Source organism: Equus przewalskii, chromosome 2 (genome assembly GCF_037783145.1).
Source record: "Equus przewalskii isolate Varuska chromosome 2, EquPr2, whole genome shotgun sequence".
In the NCBI taxonomy this organism is placed as follows: Eukaryota; Metazoa; Chordata; class Mammalia; order Perissodactyla; family Equidae; genus Equus; species Equus przewalskii.
In genome coordinates, this window is record NC_091832.1 from 81,870,314 (window position 1) to 81,890,239 (window position 19,926).

At 43.9% G+C, this 19,926-nt stretch overlaps 1 protein-coding gene across 7 annotated transcripts in view; it reads right to left on the reverse strand.

Annotated features, from left to right (window-relative positions):
• FHIP1A (FHF complex subunit HOOK interacting protein 1A) overlaps positions 1-19,926 on the reverse strand; it is a 224,460-nt gene that overhangs the window by 9,300 nt on the left and 195,234 nt on the right. For 6 of the 7 annotated variants that reach the window (XM_070611568.1, XM_070611570.1, XM_070611569.1 and 3 more), the window contains exons 9-12: positions 13,901-14,091; positions 9,778-10,914; positions 3,641-3,819; positions 3,141-3,279 (exon numbers count right to left, since the gene is read on the reverse strand). In XM_070611568.1, the coding sequence (XP_070467669.1) occupies positions 3,141-3,279; positions 3,641-3,819; positions 9,778-10,914; positions 13,901-14,091 (1,646 nt within the window). Of the gene's footprint in view, positions 1-3,140; positions 3,280-3,640; positions 3,820-6,191; positions 6,357-6,866; positions 7,025-9,777; positions 10,915-13,900; positions 14,092-19,926 lie in introns of all 7 variants that reach the window. The other variant, XR_011537748.1, reaches the window with a different exon arrangement.

Consider the following 19,926-nt stretch of genomic DNA (forward strand, 5'->3'; position numbering starts at 1 on the left):
TGCCCTTTAGCCTTGCATTGTTGTTTATGGTTTTTCTCCTCCACTAGACTTTGAGATTTCTGAGGGCTGAGCCCCTATCTGATAATGTGTCCTTCGTGGCCCCTAACACACTTCCTTATTCATAGTGGAAGCCAATAAATATGTGCTGAATGAATGAGGGAAGGAACTGACCAACATCAGGTCTTCCCCACAGCTGATTTTCCTGGAACTGGTTCATATTCCTCATCTCCATCTTTTTCTTTCAAATTCACTCTTTCTCTTCTCCCCCAAGACAGGTATCTGTGGCTCATTTACGTAGCTTTATCCCTGAATTTAAAAAGTGTCATCACTAAGGCTCATCTACCCAGGATGAATCCGAGAACCAAAATTCATTCTAATGAAGGCAGGAGAGCACCAAGGAGAGAGACTGAAAACTAGCAGGAAATCCTTACAGTGCTTCCGTCCTATCATCACGGGCTTTCAATGTGTCACAAGCGCCATCGAGCTCTCAACTCAAAAGCAAAGAGACCCAAGTTATGGTCCCTACCTGGCAACTAGCTTATCATATAATGTCTCAGTTTCCTTCTCTGTGAAATGGGGATAACTCCTACCTGACGTCCCTTCCAGAACAAGACCAGCGAAAGGACTCAGAATACAAGTAAATACAAGGAACTGTTCCTCTGTGGTCTGAAAGTAGTTGAGGGGAAAATGAAAAGCCTGGCAAGTGGCTGAGCCTCAGAGACCAATGGTCTCAAGAATGACAATGAGACAGCTGGCACAGAAGGTCCACCAGCTCTGGATCCGCGGTCACACGGACTTTTACTTCTCTCTGCATGTTAGTGAGGAAGCTTGTTTTCCACGGGGGCTGCCAGGAGGCCAAGGGAATGCAGGGCCTACACGATGGAGCAGCTCTGGGGGACAGAAAGTCTTCTATCCCGAGAGAGGCTCCCACAAGTCAAAGTCACCTGAGTGTAACAGACCTTAGAAAGCATCAACCACAGCTGACTGTTCTAACAACCTTACACAGTGGGAATGAGGTGCCCTGCCACATACGTGTGGCATCCAACAGTCTAAAGCCAGGACAAGGCACAGGTGTGAGGGACCCCACAATCCCCACCCACCATCCCTCCCTGGAACGTGTGGGTTGAGGTTCTCTCTTGCCATGGAGAGCCTGAGAGGCCAGCCAGCGTGTGCTTGCAGCTCCCTGAGCCGGGCAGGGCAGTCTCAGGCACTGGAGCCTCGTGATCCTAGCTGACCAGCCTGGGCCTCTAATTTCAGCTTCCTTATGTGAAAATGAAGCTAACAGTACCTTTCTTGCCCATTTCCCAGTGCTGTTTGAAAATAAAAACGGACTGTCTGGGAAAACATTCTACAAATTGTAAAATACAAATGAAGACCAAGCCCGGAGTGTAATGTAAGGAGACTGAATTCACCTTCTGTCTAGCAGATTGCAAAAATGGCCATCATTCTTTGCAGCTCTTCCCATCAACAGATGGGGGTTTTGCTCCATTCCTGAACCTGGGCTGGCCCAGCAACTTGCTTTGGCCAACAGAATGCAGCAGAATTGCCTTTGTGTAAAGCTCCAAGCCAGAGCCTCAAAAGATTTTGTATGTGCCTGTTCTTGCTCTTGCAACCCTACAGCCACAATGGTGACAAGCTTGGACTAACCCGGTGGATGATGAAAAACACAGACCCCCATCATCCCCATCACCCCAACCAGCAGCTACCTATGTGAGTGAGGCCATCCCAGACGTCCAGCCACCTGCTGATGGCAACACGCAGGTGAGTCCAGCCAAAATCAGCTGAGCCTGGCCCAGATCAGCAGGACGTCCAGTAACCAGGCAGACTCAAGAGCACTCAAAAATGGCTTTGTTTCACGCCACTGAGTTCTTGCAGTGGTTCATTATGTATAATGGCTAACTGGTGCACCTTCTCTCCCAGGGCGAGTTACGGCAGCACGCTCCCTGTTCAGGAGGAACACAGCTGTAGGACTGTGTACTGTGGCTAGGAGAGGCCATGTGGGGATGTGGGGCCTGCTGTTCACCTCCCCACAGAGACGTTTCCCTCCTTAATGGCCTTGCTTGCTCTTCTCAAGAGCTGAAGCTTGAAGCCTGCCCCCTGCATTTTACTGGTGGCACATGGCCCACCTTTCTTTCAAAATCTGCCTTGTGGTACCCTAAGGGCTCTTCACGCCCAGAGGTCTACAGCCAGAAAGGACTTGAGAGAGGGAAAACAAATGCTTCATTTAAGAGTCGAGGAACATGAGGCCCAGTGAGGCAGTGACCAAGATCAAATAGCCACACAGAGGCAAGGTCAAGCCTTCAGAGTTCGGGATCTTTTCAGCTTCCTTTAGAGGTTTAAACATTGCCTTGAGTTACATTTCTGCCTTCAGAGCCGGTTTCTGGCCTTTAGCCCAGACCTGCGAGCCCCACTCTCTCCAGTGTCCACCTGCCATGAAGAAGCTTGTCTTGTCCTGAGAGGTAGCAAAAGCCAGTGTGAGATGGGGCATTTCCTAGGCTGCATTCACCAAGGCCTGAGTCACAGCTGAGAAGACAACTGGTCATCAAAACTATCCATCCTGGGCTTGAACGAGGCAAACGAGCGGCACTCCCAGGCTTCACCAGGGCCCCAGCCTAACGCGCCAAGAGCTGATGGAAAGGTCCTCCCAAGGATTTTAAGCTGAGCATAAACTTTACTTCTCCCAGTCCAAATGAACATTTTTTACTTTCCAGAGCCCTAAAGCACATTTCTTTTTGGCCAGAGAGTCTCTGAAAACATAATAAAGAGAACAGATGCCCTCCTAAGGGTAGGGCTGGCCAAAACCTGGCTCAGGGCATGCATATAACGCCTCTTTCTGGCCCATATGTGCCGAGTTATTTATTCTAGCCTGGCAGCAACCCACACATCACTCCTTCCCCGAACCACTCTCAGGGAGGGAAACAAATGCTCCGCTAGACCCTCCAAACTGGGAACAGGCCAGGTGCAGGCAGGGCGGACCTTTCTTTAGGTTTAAGAACACCAAGAGGAGGCTCCTCCCTGCTGGGTAAAAATGAGAATATATTTAAATGCTTTAAGCACGCAAAAGCCAGTGCAGGCTCTGCGAACCCAAATCAGGACGCTGGGGAAACGGAGGGGCAGTTGAAGGAGAGACACAGGCTCACCTTTGGTTAGTGACTCTGGGGTCAGGTCGGACATGTCCACTCGGAAGAGCAGGTATTGCTGGGCTTGTATGAGGAGTCCTGGGAAGTCTCTCTCCACCGAAGCAAACTGTTCGATCTTGTTCTTCACAGATGCAAGGACCTGTCAACAACAACATTAATGAGGCTGATGCTTCACAACGAATTCCACCCACAGTTATCAACATATCATTCAGGTAGAGCCCTCCTTGCAGGAACTATTACGATATTAGGCATCTGCTCATTTTTAACTGCCTGGGCGTTCCTGCTAGGACACCCTCAAGACATCAAACTAAATGAAGCTTTGCAGTTTGTCTAGAATAATCTACACAACTAACGTAATAGGACAAGGAAGGTGAGCAAATGATTTAGAACAGAGGGATTTTTGAAAAACAACGAGATAACAAGGAGAAAAAGAGAAGGAGCTCCACTCATTAGCAACCATATAAGCAACAGGTATGGTGGATGTGGCTCAGTTAACGGACCTGATACAGAGAACGGACGCTTGGCTGGAAGACCATGTTGGTGTTGAGCAGAAAGGAGCGCAGGAGTGGCTGGGGGTAGCTGGCTAGCTGAGTAATGATCCCAATAAGCAGCAAATTAACATGCAAAGAGTTCTCCAGCATGTTCTCCAGCTTTGACAGGACCACGCTGATGAATGGGCCTGTGGGAAGAACACAAGACATGAGGGCTGGCTGGGCATACAGGACGTCTTTCCCCGACAGCGAGGGGGCCGCAGCTCCCGAACCCCCAGAGGCCCACCATGTGCAAATCAAATACAGACACGGCAGATACAGCCAGGTCTTCTGCCTCAAAACTGAAACACAAAACAAACCACCTCCACAAAAAGAAAGCAGAAAAATATGCGTAAGAGCTAATATTTTGATTGCATGAGTGCTTTAATACTTTGAAAATTATCATAGACATTGAAAAAAATAGACAAGAAATAATTTAATTTTAAAAATTAAAATATACTTTGCCACACTATTTCTGTATTTTTAGGGGCTGCCAATGCTCAAAAACATGACATCATCATCTCGTGATACTGCGTGCCGGAGGGCTCCATGCGAACATGAGAGGCTATCAAAAGTTTAAGTAACAAAAAATCTCTGTGCTATTAATTAAAGAATACCAAACACACGTGAACTCTGTTTACCAAATAGCAACACTGTAAACAAGATTGTCTATCCCCAGCAATCACTGTGAGAAAGATTCTGTCTTGTCAAATGTCACAATGTGGAAGAATCAGAAGAAGAGAAAGACAGGGATGAATGAGGCCTGGGTTGCAACTTAGCAGCCCTGGGCAACTCAGCAACCGCATGTTACTTTTCAGATGTGAGTGAGAGAGAGAGAGAGAGAGAAGGGCCTGGGTTTGGGGAGATATAGTTTGCTGTATCATAGGTTCCTTAAAAAAGAAAATCCATATGACTACAAAGGCAGTTCATTAAAAACTGAGGCAAAAAGAAGCTTCGACTAATTTGGGTCACTATAAAATTAATATGCTTTATGTTCGAGTTCATTGAAGACAAGGAAAATCAAGAAAATAAATCTGGCATTAATAAAATTACTTGAAGATGTTTTCCATTTTTACCATAAAAGTGGTCCATTAAGCAAAATCAATGAGAATTTTATATTTCCCCCAGTGGAGCTATTGAGGATGCCACTAAACCGTGGAGTGTTTATAACAAAAGCACACAACCCTTGATGAATAAACGTGCCTTATGAAGACTCCACCAACATTAATAGTTTAACAAAAACATACCTCATCACAAGATGCTTCGTTCAAAAGCCTTGGTAGTGTAAGAGAGTAAAACCCTTTGCAAGAAAACACAAGCTATCTGTGAGAAACGGAACACCAACCCTTTAGCCATGCAGCCGAATAACAGGGTAGCGGCAATATTCCCCTAGGAACACAGGGGATGTCTCTAAACGACCTCAAAACACAGAAAAGGCATCATCTCCTCCTGCGTCGAGCTTAGCCTCAACTTCTCCATCCTTGGGATGGCAGGCAGGGCTCCTCAGTCACTTTCCATAACCCAGGAGGTCAATGAACTCTTCAAACAGAGAGTCTTTGCAGAGCCCTTGCTTACTAAACAAAACGGGGAGAGTTTGCCAAACACATTCAGAAACTCTGGGTTGGAACCCTAGTTTGAAAAGCAACTTGATGGTGTTCCCATAAAGAACCCCAGAAATGTCACTGATAACTCTTCTTGAGGCATCACAACACAATTCTAGCTTTTGAGCTAGATCTACAAGGAGAAGGCTGCCGTCCTCACCCTCCTCAAGTCCAGACCCAGTCTTTCCCCATCCCCTCTCGCCCTTTCTCCTGCCGTCCCGGGCTCAGCATCTGTTTCCTTCCAGAGGGAACAAAGATAGGTGAACTAAGTCATATTTAGGTGAGCAGAGTCTTCTGTAAAACATATGTCCTAATGTGAGCCCTCAAACTCCCCCTGATCCCAGACTGCAGTTGGCCTCATCCAGCCATCTGCATCAAACATGAAAGCCGCTAACCACGCAGTGACCAGGGGAGACCATCCACAATCCATCACTACCACAAGGGAGGAAAAAACAAAAAAAACCCAGCTTGAACCCAGGCCCTGTGGAGAGTGTCATCATCGTCTCACTTGAGCAACAGAATATTAGACCAAGGCCAGCAGACTGTCATTATAATCCACTACTGACATTAATTATAACTTCTTAGGCATGTGCATTAAGAAACACATATTAAACCCTTTCAAATTTATGTTTTATTCTTAGTTGATTTCTAGCACTTACAAAAAAACTGCTTAGCAAAAAGCAGTTGCTAGGGGAAACTGGTAAGGAGCTGAAGTCAGAAAACTCAGCTGCAATTCAGAAAGCCACCAGTGTATATGGAGAATGCAGGGCGTATTTTCCCCCCTTTTCTAGGAGGATAGATAAACTCCCCACTTATAAAATATTTCATTTGTCAGAACAACTAAGACCATCTCCACCACCCCTCCCTGTCATTCTCTTCTCTCCCCTCAAGGAACCTCTCCCTGCCTCAAATCCACATACCCGCCTCCTGTATTTCCTGACTCCAAGAATGGAGCTGCCATCAATTCTGTGCCTCGGCTCTGCCAATTCCACCTTGGACAGACCTCCTGAGTGTGGACCTTCCTTCACCTCTACTGCCTGAGGTCAGTCTCATCATTTCTTGTCTGGACTCCAGCAACAGTTTTGCTATTTTAACAGAGATTAAAATGATTTAAATTTTTTTTTCTTCAAACAGCGTAGGAGTGTAGGAGTATAAAATGAAGAACAGGCCACCCCCTGGAGGCAATCCCTGTTAACAGATTTGAGTATATTCTTCCAGAAATGTTTTATGTGTGTAAAGAAAAAAAATAATTGAATTATTATTAAAAACATTTATTAATCACTTCTTATGTGCCAGGCAGTGTTCTAAGCACTTCTCATGTATCAACTTAAATATTCACCACAACCCTGGGAAGTATGTTTATTATTTATCTCCATTTAAAGATGAGGCAGAATGCTAAGTGCACACAGCTGGTAAGGAAAGAGTCACAATTTTAATTCAAACTATGTGTTTCCAGTGCCTGTACGCTACCTCCCAGGGGTGTGTGGGTGTGGGTGTATGTGGGTGTGTGGGGGTGTGTATGTGTGTCTATCTCCTGGTATTTTTTTTTTAAACAAATGACAAAAAGACAACATTCTGTACACACTGTTCTGCACCTGGCTTTTCCACTTAGTATTTCCTGGAGCCTGTCCGATCTCAGCACATCCAGAGCTGTCTCGTTCATCAGAGGGCCTCAACATACTGGACTGCCGTGCATGTTGCATTAGTAAAGCAGTCTTCTACTGGTGAACACTTGGGTTGTTTCCAGTCTTTTCTATTATAAACAATGTTGTAATGAACATCTTTGTAAATACATCTGGACACCTAAGCGTGAATACAGCTGTGAAAACATTCCTGGAAACAGAATTACTGGATCAAAGCTTTAGTGCATTCTGAATTCTGGTATGACAAGAGCCTCTTACTAAATCTGCCTGCCACCTCTCCCCACTCCAGTGCTGTCTCCACACCACTCCAAGGCTAGCTGTTTCACACACGCATCCAGTCACATCACTGCCCAACTTCAACAAGCACTTTTGGGCTTGTCTTCAGTGCCAGGAGCACAAGGTTCCCATTCCTCAGCGTGGCCCAAAGGCGCCCCACAAGCTGGCATCAACCAAGCTTTCTAGCATCCTCTCTCACCTCTCTGCCTCCCACCACCCACTCTTGGTCATACCCCCATGCACTGTCAGGCTCCTCTGTCTTCTCCTGCTGTCTCCTCTGCCTGGACTATTGTTCCCACCCACTTTTACCTGTAGCTTCAGTACACCATTCCAGTCCCTCCTCCATGAAGCCTTCCCCACGCCCTCCACTGGGCTCCCACAGGACTTGGCATACAATGACTAGTACACATTTCTCACTGAGAGCACAGTTCTTTGTTGATGTCTCCTCTGAAAGTCTGCGAATTCCTTCATTTTTGTGTCCTTAGGACCTAGCATAGAACCTGCCAAATATTAGACGATCGATAAAAGATTGCTGGATGCACAAATGAAATTAATTACACAAATGGAATGCTTTGACTTTGCTGAGAAGCAAATTCATTTCAGTGGAAATCAACATTCCTCGCTGAGATGGAAGTTAAGCCTAATGCTACAGAACACACTCAGAGGTTTGGAAATGATGAAGTTCACATACGTGGAATTAGAAAAGATGTTTCCTGAAGTTGTGCACAAGTTTCAAAGGAGGAAAAAGGCAAGGTTTTAGTTAAAATTTACCTATGTGTATCCAAAAACTCACGTTTTGTTGGTTCTCAGATTTATCCTCTGCAAAATATTGTTGTTATTTAATAAGGTGTTTTATTAGCTTTTTTTTTTTTTTTGCCCTAAGCTATACTTTGTTTCCTGTTGAGGAAACATATTTCCCAGAGATGAAGCTCCTTTCTAAGATAGCTGGCATTCTACAGAACAACCTTCATCAGCCACAGGTAGCCCTGGAGGCCTGGAGAACCCTGAAGGATGAAGCTGGGATTTCCTGCTGGGTGAAGGTAAATGGAGGGAGGCCTCAGCAAAACCAGGACGTGTGCTAGGTTACGCCTGCCCCTTTCTCTCCAGCTGGGCTCCCTGCCCCTCCTTCAGCCAGCCAGGCCCGCCCTGCTCCCTCCACCCCCCAACCGTCCCCTTATCAGCTGGGAAATGCAGATTATCTAATTCTTTTTACTTATGATTGACTGACTGATTGAATTTTAATTAAAACCCACTCACACTGAAATCTTATCTCAACTAGAACCTCAAGCCTTTTAATTGTGGAATTAAAAGCTTTCTCCCCCTTTAAATAAATTTTCAGGCATCAGTAAATAGATGGGTAAATATTGGAGGAGGGTGGGAAGCTCCCTGAAAACCATTAGGCCCACCTGGCTGGACCAGAGGTAACATGATTTGATCTACTTTGGGTGACCCAAGGAGGTGGGAGCATGGTCTCTCCTCACCAAGTGCTCCCTGCTTGCCAGGGAAGGGCACCCAGGTGGGCTTAATGGGATTAATAACAATAATAATGGCCTGTAATAACAATAATACTGACTCTGCGCACACACACACACACATTCAGTCCTCACAGGGGCAAACAGAGAGTCAGGGACACTAAGGCCACATGGCTAGAAGCGCTAGAGCCAGGACTCCCCCACAGGCCTGGCTCCAAGGCCACTGTGTCCCTCTGTGATGCTAGCTCCTTCAGCATCACATCCGAGGGTCCCACTCCAGTTGGGTCCACTCCTGAGCTTGATGAACCCTCTGTGTCAGTTCCCTCCGTACCACGATTCGCAGATTCAGATTTTACTGGCTAATATTTAATGTTTCCAATCATAATTCCTCACCCCAATCCACTTACCTGATGTCCTATCCTGTCCCTTTGCCTCTTACGTGGTTTCTGCCTGTTGCTGGTGGCGTATCCCTGGAACACGCCTATTCTTTAGCAGAGTCATGAGTTTATGCGAGTCTACTCTACTTATTTTGGACGGAGTTTTGTGATTATCCGAAAAGAGCTCCCAGGCAGAGGCACAACAAACCCCAGTGGTCTCTGATGTGCACACAGCTACACTGATCCAGCAAGTATTCTGAGCACCTGCCACGGGCTCTGTCCACTGTGCAGGTGCTGCGGATGGAGCACAGCACAAGTCAACAGCCACAGAACATGCCTTCCACCGGGGACGCCATAATCGTTTTTAAATACACATAAAAATAAATGCTAAGGAGGGAAATAAATTAGACTAAAGGAAATGAGGCTATTAAATAATGAGACTGGATTTCCTGTATGGTCGAATCAGTTCTATTACTTTATCACAGGCATATCAAGGGAAGTTATGAAACAGTAAAATTTAACCTCTAAGTTGCTGGGGGAGAAAAACAAGACAATCACTGCAAGAAAGACAAAATAAAATAAAAATGAAACCAGCTCTCTTTGCTCTTTACAGCAACACCTCATCCCTCTGTTAGGTAACTTAACAATGCTCCTTACCTCCATCTACCTCACTTTCCTGGTGCAGTAAGTACAAGTACTTTCAAAGGCAGAAATCACAAAGCAATGAAAGACCGTCACCTGTGAACGGGGTGCTCTGAGTCCTCACGGGATGGTGACTGGCAAAGGCAGTCTCCTCTCTCACCCCAAACAGGGACGGCACAGGCTCTGGGGCAGGAGTTTCCGCTATAAAAGAGTCAAAGTCGTCGTCCTCCTCTTCTAGTTCCTTTTTCCCCTCCTCCTCTTCCTCCCTGTTTCCTTCTTTGCTCTCGTCTTCCATCCCCTCCTTCTCTTTTGTGAGAAGCAAAGGATCAGGTGAGGAGAAATTCTGTTCTGTCAAGCCCTTGGTGCCAGAATCCAGGTCTTTAATGATTTGGTCACACTGGGCAATGAAATCTTCCCCCTCCGGGTTAAGAACTGTCAGGTTTGAATTATGCTCTGCCTCAGAGACAGGGGGTGCTAACTCTGAGTCTGGTTCTGGGGCGACTTCAGGCTCATTCTCTTGTTTTGGTTCCGTGGACACATTTTGAAACAGGTCTGAATTGTCCCTACTAGGTTCCTCCTCTGAATCTGTTTGTGGCTGAGGGCTGGGCAGAGGGCCGTTGTTCATGGGGGGACCCTGAACCTCGGACTGGGCTTGACTTGCAGTTTCCTCCTGTGAATTCCCAGTGTCCTCAGAGTCCTTCTCAGCACACAACCTGTACACCATCACGTCGTCCTGAAAGTCGGATTCTTCAATGTAGGACCCTTTGAAGAGCAGGATGGCATTCTTCTTCATCTCCTGGATGTGTTTAGGGGGATCAATTGGTGCCGGCGGGTCTGAATTCTCCAGATTGTTGTAAGGCCCAGGGGAACCCACACCTGCCCCTGGGGAGATTCCAGTGTCGTAGCTGTCATCCCACTCCAGCTCCGTCTGGCCCTTCTCCTTTGTTGGAGCCAGCTGAGACCCTGTCTTCCTGGGGAGTTGCTGCGGGAGCCTGAACACAGGCTGGGCGGAGTTGGTAGCGCTCTCCTCTGTCAGACTCCGGAGCAATGTCTCAGGATGGGGGGAGTCTCCGTCATATAGGGCGGACCAGACACGACAGTCCCTCATGCAGCGCAGGATGTTGGTGTGGGCCTCCCAGAGGTACTGCAGGTAGCTGATGTCCAGGGCTTTGCCATACTCCACGATGCAGGCCGACGGAGAGAACGCCTCTGGGAGTGGCTGCTCCATGGGCCCTGTCACAGGAGGCAGAGACAAGTCTGAATGACAGAATGAGGCTCTTTCTTACACTTTAGAGAGGGTGAGGACCAGCGTAGTGGACAGAGATGTGACTCACTCAGGCTGCTAAGACTTTATCTTGCCAGCTAACTGGTTCTAATAATTTCTGATTAAATAACTTCTGAATAATAAAAAGTGGTTAGATTTTTAAGAAGGAAAGAACAGAAACTCTACCCTCATAAAATATATAGAACCAGTATGGCCAGTCAGATACTGGCTATATTCAACATAAAACTCTTATTTGGTATCAGTCGTTAGAGAAATAAGAGCTAATAATATCAACCCCTCACGTTGTTGAGAGGATTAAATTAGGTAATATATCAAATATAGTACCTACCACAGGGTAAGTCATAATTAAAAAGATTTTTACATTGACTATAAAGTGGAAAGTCTGTAATCCATGAATTTGGGAAACAGATTTTCTCTAGAAAATCCTGGGTTTGTAGAAAAGCCTGTTAATTCATTCTGCCTTCCTGGGAACTACTGGGATGTTGACATGTACCAAATGGTCTCTTATGATAAAGTCATGTTCACTACCAAAACAATCCTCTTAACTGCTTCCTCTGTTATCACATGATGCTCTGCCTTTGATGTGAAAAGTTCTCAAACGGATAACTGAAACAGCTGTGAAAATGTCTGCATTTACGCTTACATTTTCCTTCAGGAAAATAGAAGGACTCAGACAAGGAAAAATACTCTACCATTTCTTAAACTCCATCTACTATGTGGCAGGTGCTTTATCAGTGCTATCTAAGTCAAGCCCCACAATAACCCTACATGGCAGATATTATTTTCTCCATTTACAGATGAAGAAATTGAGGCTCAGAGACAAAAGATCACCCAACTGGTCAGTGGCAGAGCCGCAACTCAAGCACAGGCTGTCCCCCGTCAACCCCATTCTTATCAGGTTCAATGCCACAACTTTGCAAGCTTCTTGTCTCTTCAATATTTAAATCTCTACCAGATTGGGCCAGAGTTGAACCTTTAAGAATACACATTTTCAGGTCATTAGGGTAGACATAATCTGTTTTTTACAGCTCTACTATTAAAAGGTTAATGTTTACCTCTTATCCACTTTAAATAAGAAGACATCAAAAACAACTACTAGCCATATTTATTTAGCACTTACTATGCCAGGTTGTCCTCTAAGATCTTTACATGTCCTAGGTCACATATCCTTGGAACAACCTTTGCGGTAGGTACTATTTCACAGATGAGGAAAGAAGTTTAGAATGGTTAAGTAATTTGCCCAAGAAAGTAGCAGAGCTGAGATTCAGACTCCTAGCTCTAACCACTGCACAATAATTACATTATCTATCCACCCACCTACCTACCTATGTAACCATCCATCAGGCCACTTATCCGCTGTAAGGCAGCCCCAAAAGTAGGACAGTAGAAAGAACATGGAATTTGGAATCAGGGGACCTACCAGCTGTGTAACCTTGAGCAAGTCACTTCCTCTCTCTGAGTTTGTTTCTTCATCTGCAAAATGGGAATACTACTTTCTTCAAAGGATTAAATGTGATAACAGAATAAGAATGTGGCAAGTTGCAGGCACTCAACAATTGTATGTTTAACTTGAATGTTGAATTCTGCAGCAAGGTCAGTCACAGAATCGTTCTTGAAACAACTTTTTCAGTAAATAAAAAAGACATGAATTTTCAAATATGTCTTAAAAAATAACTATTTGGGGGGCTGGCGCCGTGGCCGAGTGGTTAAGTTCACACGCTCCGCTGTAGGCGGCCCAGTGTTTCGTTGGTTCGAATCCTGGGAGCGGACATGGCACTGCTCATCAAACCACGCAGAGGCGCATCCCACATGCCACAACTAGAAGGACCCACAACAAAGAATATACAACTATGTACTGGGGGGCTTTGGGGAGAAAAAGGAAAAAAAAAATTAAAAAAATGAAATAAATAAAAAATAAAAAAAATAACTATTGGGTAGGAAATATAAGATATCCATACTAGTTTACCTAACAGGAAAATATATTTAAAATACTTGTTATACTGCCACATAACTTATTAATTTCTATGGTACACTGTATCTTTATTTAAAGACCAAGAATCAGTAAGAGAACTTTAATTTCTAAAAATTACATTTATACCAAATGAGCTGATATTCTCTTAGTCGAGTAGCCTGGCTCTTAGAGAAAATATATTTTCTCTAAGAGGACTGTAGCTGGGTAGACAGAATGCCATTGTTTGGGGGGATAGCAGAATACAGATTGCAAACACCTGGGTAACACCAGGACTGGACCATTTCCTAATGGTCCCAGGACAAGCAGAATCTTCCTGAACTGAAACAATCTTCTGACCACCACAGATACACAAATGCCCCCTTGCTTTAGCTGCCTGCCAGAAGGCCAAGGATGACATGAATGGCCATTTAAATTTTACTTATACAAGATCAAGTGCAGCTGGCAAACAGCACATGAGTACTATAACCCCTGTAAAAACAGACTGCTTATGAAAAACCCCTCATTCAATCAAATGAATCAGATACTGTCACCATATCACAAATTTCAAGTTTTATAATGATATGTTATTGGCAAACAAACATCCATAAATGGGTCATTTTGGAAATTAAAATAAGGGCTAATTCTATCTTAGCTACAGCTATCTCTACATGCCCAGCCCCATTTTGTTTAAAAAGACATGCCGGTTCACGTTTTCACATTTGGCCTCTCAGGATGCCACTATATAGCCTAGTTAAAATAAAGGTCTGGGAATACTGACTAGGTGCCAGCTGGGCACTTCAATCAACACTGATTACAAGGTGTCCATAAGTCCTTACAAAGCACAAAAAGACCCCCAACTAGTCATTCATAAAAGAAAGGGGACTCATTACACTATTCCTTGTCTACCCAAAGAGACACATATCCGAAGGAGAGACGGAATTTGGCATCCTTTCATTTAGAGATCATCACCAGCGAGTTCCTACCTGAACTGTCATGTGTACACTTTGACCAAAGAATATAATCCCTCTCTTGGTTCCCAAGTGTCAGGGTGATCCCACTGGAACAGCAGACGGGGGTCAGGGCGAGTAGCTTGGCTGCAGAGACAGAGTAACAGTCTCTCTCCTTCACAGCCCACCTCTGACTCAGCATCATGTGATTGCAAGGGATCAGATACCTGCAACGACAAAAAGGCCCAGCATTCAGTCTCTGCAACGTCCCTTCCCAGTCAGCCACCTCCTAAGCCATAATCAGGACTAGCCATGGCCAAGGTAGACTCATCTTCTCCCCACTCTCAATCCATCCATCCCACCAGCCCCCAGGGTTCACTCCCTTGCTTAAAAAACTAGTCAAGGGCTTCTTTCTTCTGACAGAACAAACCCCTTGCAGAGCATTTAAGGGCTTTCACAATTTAATCTCCACAAACTTCCTCATTTCTTAATGGATCTGCCATCCCTCTTTGCCTTCGTGCCTTTGCATCCACTGCAACCTTTGCCTGGAACGTGCTTTCTCCTTCCTCTGCCTGACAAGTGCCTTGTCATCCTAGAAAATCCAGTGTCATCTTCTCTAGGAAGGCTTCCGGGCTTCCTACTCCAAGACAGAGCTACTCTCCCCCTACTATGCTCACAGTCCTCTACTAAAGCACTATTACCTAGTATCACAATTATTTCAGCATCTGCCTCCTCAAATAGTGCTACCAGAGGAGGGACCTCCTTCAATAGTTTTGCCTTATAATCCCAGAAATTCTGACTCACAGTGGGCACTGAAGGACAGTGGTTGCACAAAAAGGCAAAGAACCCCTCCACAGTGCAAACTTCCTCTCATATTCTCATGGGTGACCATGAGAAAATATGGTGGCTGAGGATTCACCGAGGAGCACTGGGCCCCGTTTCACACAAAACGGTGATCAAAAGCATCTTAGTATCATGATGAGCCTGGAGACAAGAAAATCTGGACAATCATTTCTTCACTTCCAACAGATTTGGAGCACATCAGTGGGCTTCATGGGTAGAATAAAGTGTGTTTAAATGGTTTAGTTTCTTTCTCTCTGTCTTTTTTTTTTTTTTTGCTAGGGAAGATTCACCTGAGCTAATATTTGCTGTCAATCTTCCTCATTTTTTTTGTACGTGAGCCATCACCACAGTATGGCCACTGACACACAAGTGGTATAGGTCCAAGTCCGGGAACCAAACCTGGGTTGCTGAAGTGGAACATGCTGAACTTAACCACCAGGCAACCAGGACTGGCCCTAGCTTACTTTCTTAACAGAGAAAAGGGCTATACTGTTTATTTAAACAAAGATGGGGCAAATGGGATGGAGGTCTCATAGCCAGAACCAAGTGTCACAGGTGTGTGCAGGAGCCAATTTCAGAAGAGCATGAGCCCTTACGTGAACAATCACAATCTTCAAGAACCAGAATGTTTTTGTTTCTGTATTCAGCTTTCAAGAAAGAGGCAGCACAGAGGAAAACAAGCTGTAATTAAGGATTCAGTGAAAAAGATAAGAAGTACACAACTTTCAGGGTTTTGAGCCTGTAAATATAAAGCTGTCTCCCACATCTGTTGATCCAAATGAGGAACATGTATTTTTATACTGATGACTGACCTACTGCAAGAGCCTGAGTCAAGGAGGAAAAAAGATTTAACTTTCTTCATGGTACTTTACACCACAGGTCTTAATAACTTTCAAGGTATGAAATGACAAAAACTTGCCATGTAACTTTCCTTTCTCAAACAAAATATCAAACCATTCCTCAACTACTCTGCCTATCTAGTAGCTAGGTAAGGGGGTCCTGTTCTCCTCTCCCCTATACTCATGGGCACATGCACGCACACACGCGCACACACACACACACACCCCCTGAAGCCTAAACTACTATCACTAAGATCCAGAACACAACGCATGCATCTGATGTAGAGACACCTATTTTCATAAGTTCCGTTGCATAAAAGTCAAAGTTTATAAGAACAAAAAGGAAAGATGGAAGAGGACAGTATGGGAAAGGGGGCAGGTCTGTTCTAATTCTTGGCCCTGCTTTGGGGACTTATATCTGAGCCCTACTGGAGAGGAAACGGATGCTGTAGGCAGAAAATGAAGGAGTTCTTTTCACAAGGATCTCTGTGAGCAGAGACACTTTGGTGACCAAGAATGATGCAGAGAGAGAGGCCTTCTCCCACCTGTGTGAACACAGCACAGCTCCGGCCCCACGGGCACAAGGGAGGGCAGTGCTGCTCCAGCAGTCAGCACCCATGTACTCTCAGAGGGGCGGGGGGACCAGCAGGGACAGAGGTGAGACAGCACCAACCAAAGGGGCCACAGCAAGTGAGAAGACCATGGCAGACGCTGCCGTGGCAACTGTGGTGGAAGACAGCCTTGGTGATGAAGACATGTAAGACCCCTCCCTTGGGGCCCCGGAGAAGTGATGGCTGACACTTTGCAGGGGGCCAAGGTCTTAGAAGAGGGGTGGAGGTGAGAGGCAGAGAAACCTATCCTGTGGTTGTTGATGTGAACTCCACTGTTCTCAGAGGCTGGTGACGCCAAGGCAAATTCAGATTACACAGGATTTATTGTATCCTTATTTTGATCATTAATTATTTAAGAAGTAAACTGCTTCAGTCATTGAGCAGAAACTCAATCACTAGTTACAGCTCAAACCAAACGTATTTCATGAGTTAAGTTGATAGACATAGATTTCTACTCTTTGTTTGAAGTAGTAAAAAAATGCAACAATGCATCAAACCTAATAAAGCTATTTATCAAATATCACCAGTGGGTAGCTTGAAATTATATTAGAACAAAGTGTTACTGGGAATTTGCAACTTTGCAAATACATGCTTTCAGTAGATACTAAGCATTTTCTTCTTGAGTAAATCAAATAAAGAGAGATCCCTATAGGTTGAAGGAGAGGTTCTATAAAGTCAGAAATGAGGGATCAGTTCAAATGAATAGCCCCCCTTACATCCAAAGCAATACTTCTACTGAGCCTTTATAATGAAGCATTATCCCAGAGGGAAGAGTGGGAAAACCGGACACTGACCCTCCATCTTTGCATCATTTACAAGGAAAGATTAGGAACAGAATGACTATCAGAAGCTCCCCAAATGTCACATATCAAAATGAAGTGGCTGTCAATGGCAGAAAAATCATTTAGGAATTTAGTATAGGTATTTGTCATCAAACTATCTTTTCATTTACACTATGCTTATTTTACTTGAGGATTTAATTTAAATTCGGGAGAGAGTAAAAAATCAGAGACTAATAAATATCTGATTTTAGAGGTCCAGACTACTTGAGGCCATTCCACATTATAGCAGGAAAAAAAAATACATTGTCCACATTGTCCTCACTTTTTTCATTATTTCCCAACTCTCTGTAACCCTGGGTCTATTTCCTATTTTCCTGGATATCACTCATTAAAATAAATCATCATCACTTCTGAAACAATTCAGTGACAACCAATTGATAAACCAAGCACACATATTGCCTATTGCTACACTGACGATAAAAACAGAACAAAGCAGTGAAGTCCAGCGAAGTAAGTGAGGTGCTTCTTATGAGATGATAACCTCAGTAAGGCACCAACGGGCAAAAATCTACAAGGCAACATTAGTGAATTTCAAAAAGATCATTTGTTATTCAAAGACGTTCTGGCCACATTTCTCCTATCCATCTTACCCCAGGCTGGCTTATATATATATATTTTTTGCTCTCCTCCAAACACCTAACTCCCATGCAAGATGGAAATGTTCCTGAAGTATACATACAGCTTCTCTTCAAACTAACAGCCTCTATCTGAACACAAAGGCAATGCAGTTCATAAACCTGACAATGGACTAGCACTTCTGAAAAACACACCCTAACCAGAATACTCAGGGACAGCATTCAGCAATTTAACTCAGCAGTTAAATTTTGCCTAAACTGGAAGTGCCAGGGACACGGGGGGGAACTGTCACTTCACTGCTTGTCAGCATTTCCTGCCTGCCTTTGGCCTATCATATGTCACATTTGTGGAGGTGGACAATTTCTCCTTGGTTTTCTGCTCACCAAAATAACCTCTCTTTTTGAGTACCTTATTTCAACTTATTTTTCTGATATTTTGCTAAACGAAAGAAACATATCAACTACAAATGGATTATCACTTCAAAATGTCAATATTTCAGAGTATTTGGGTTGCAACAAAAATTAATGTAGTTATTATTTATCAAATAACAAATAACTTCATTAAAAGGATTCACATAACCTTCACTGCTCTAATGCCTCTCAGATCTCCAAGTTTATCATGTACATTCAAATGACTACAGTGGCAACCATAAAAAGGATGGATTATACATCTATTTTTTTTACGGCCCTTAAAATAAAGTTTAAATGACTAGAAGAATCCGGATTTTTTCATTTCCTTGCTTTCGGTACAGATTCTAAATCAGAAAAGACATTGTTTTCATTAGTTGAAAATGTTATTTTCTAGAAAATACCCCTCCTTTAAATTCATGGAATACAAATTTACAACATTTCAAAACATTTTCACAGATATCACCACAGTGGATCCTCCCAAAAACCTTATGAGGTAGCAAATTCCCAAACCAGAATAGGTCAAGTCAAAGCAGCAGTTTACTCTCCCTCTGAGGCTCCATGTGGATATGTTATATCTTATCATTCTAGCCTCCATTGTTCATATGTCCTTGTTTTCATATTTTTTTAATCTCCTAATCTCTCTGCTGCAAATTTAGTAACTTCTTTAAATCTATCTTCCAGTTCATTAATTCTCTCTTAAGCTGTGTCTTAAATGCTTTACCCCAAACTGTTTTTCATTTTAATAATTACCATTTTTATTTCTAAGAGCTCTAGTTGGTTCCTCCTCAAATCTGCCCGTCATTCTTTTTTTTTTCCCCCTGAGGAAGATTTGCCCTGAGCTAACATCCACTGCCAATCTTCCTCTTTTTGCTTGAGGAAAATCTGCCCTGCACTAACATCTGTGCCAATCTTCCTCTATTTTGTATGAGGGTCACCAACATAGAATGGTCACCAATGAGTGGTATAGGTCTGCATGCAGCAGCAGAACCTAGGCCACGGAAGCAGAGCACGCCGAACTTAACAACCAGGCCATAGGATCAGCCCCTAAAATATCCATGTTTTTAACAGAAAATAAAAAGTGTTGGCAAAGACATGGAGAAACTAGAAACTTTGTGTGCTGTTGGTGGGCATGTAAAATGGTGCAGCTGCTATGGACAACAATAAAAAATTTTTTTTTAAATAGAATTACCATATGACCCAGCGATTCCACTTCAGGGCATATACCCAAAGAACTGAAAGCAGGGTCCTGAAGAGATATTTTACACCCATGTTCATAGCAGCATATAGCCAGAAAGTGGAAGCAACCCAAAACGTCCATAGACAGATGAATGGATAAACAAAATGAGGTATAAACAATGGAATATTATTCAGCCTTAAAAAGGAAGGAAATTCTGACACATACTACAACATGCATGAAGCTTGAAGATACTAGGCTAAATGAAGTCAGTCAAGCACAAAAATGCAAGCACCATACGATTCTGCTTATATGAGCAACCAAGTGTAGTCAAATTTACAGATACAGAAAGTAGAATGGTGCTGCCCAGGGCTGAGGCGAGAGAGGAACGAGAAGTTATTGCTTATTAGGTACAGAGTGTTAGTTTTTCAAGGTGAAAACAGTTCTGGAGATGAATGGTGGTGATGGTTGTACAACGATGTAAATGTACTTAATACCATTGAACTGTACACTTAAAAATGGTTAAGAAGGTAAATTTTCTATTATATGTATTTTACCACAATTAAAAATAATTTTAAAATGTAGGGGGAAAAAAATCAGTAATTCAGAGGACAGAGACCAGGAGGCAGAGGTCTGCGTGCCTGCCACGTGCCCGACTTCTAAGTCCTCTCATCTCTCTTCTCATGGATTGTCCCAGGCAGTACAGAATTAAAAATAGAGAAAGTATTCAATAAAGGAGAATTATCATCATCATCATCATCATCCTC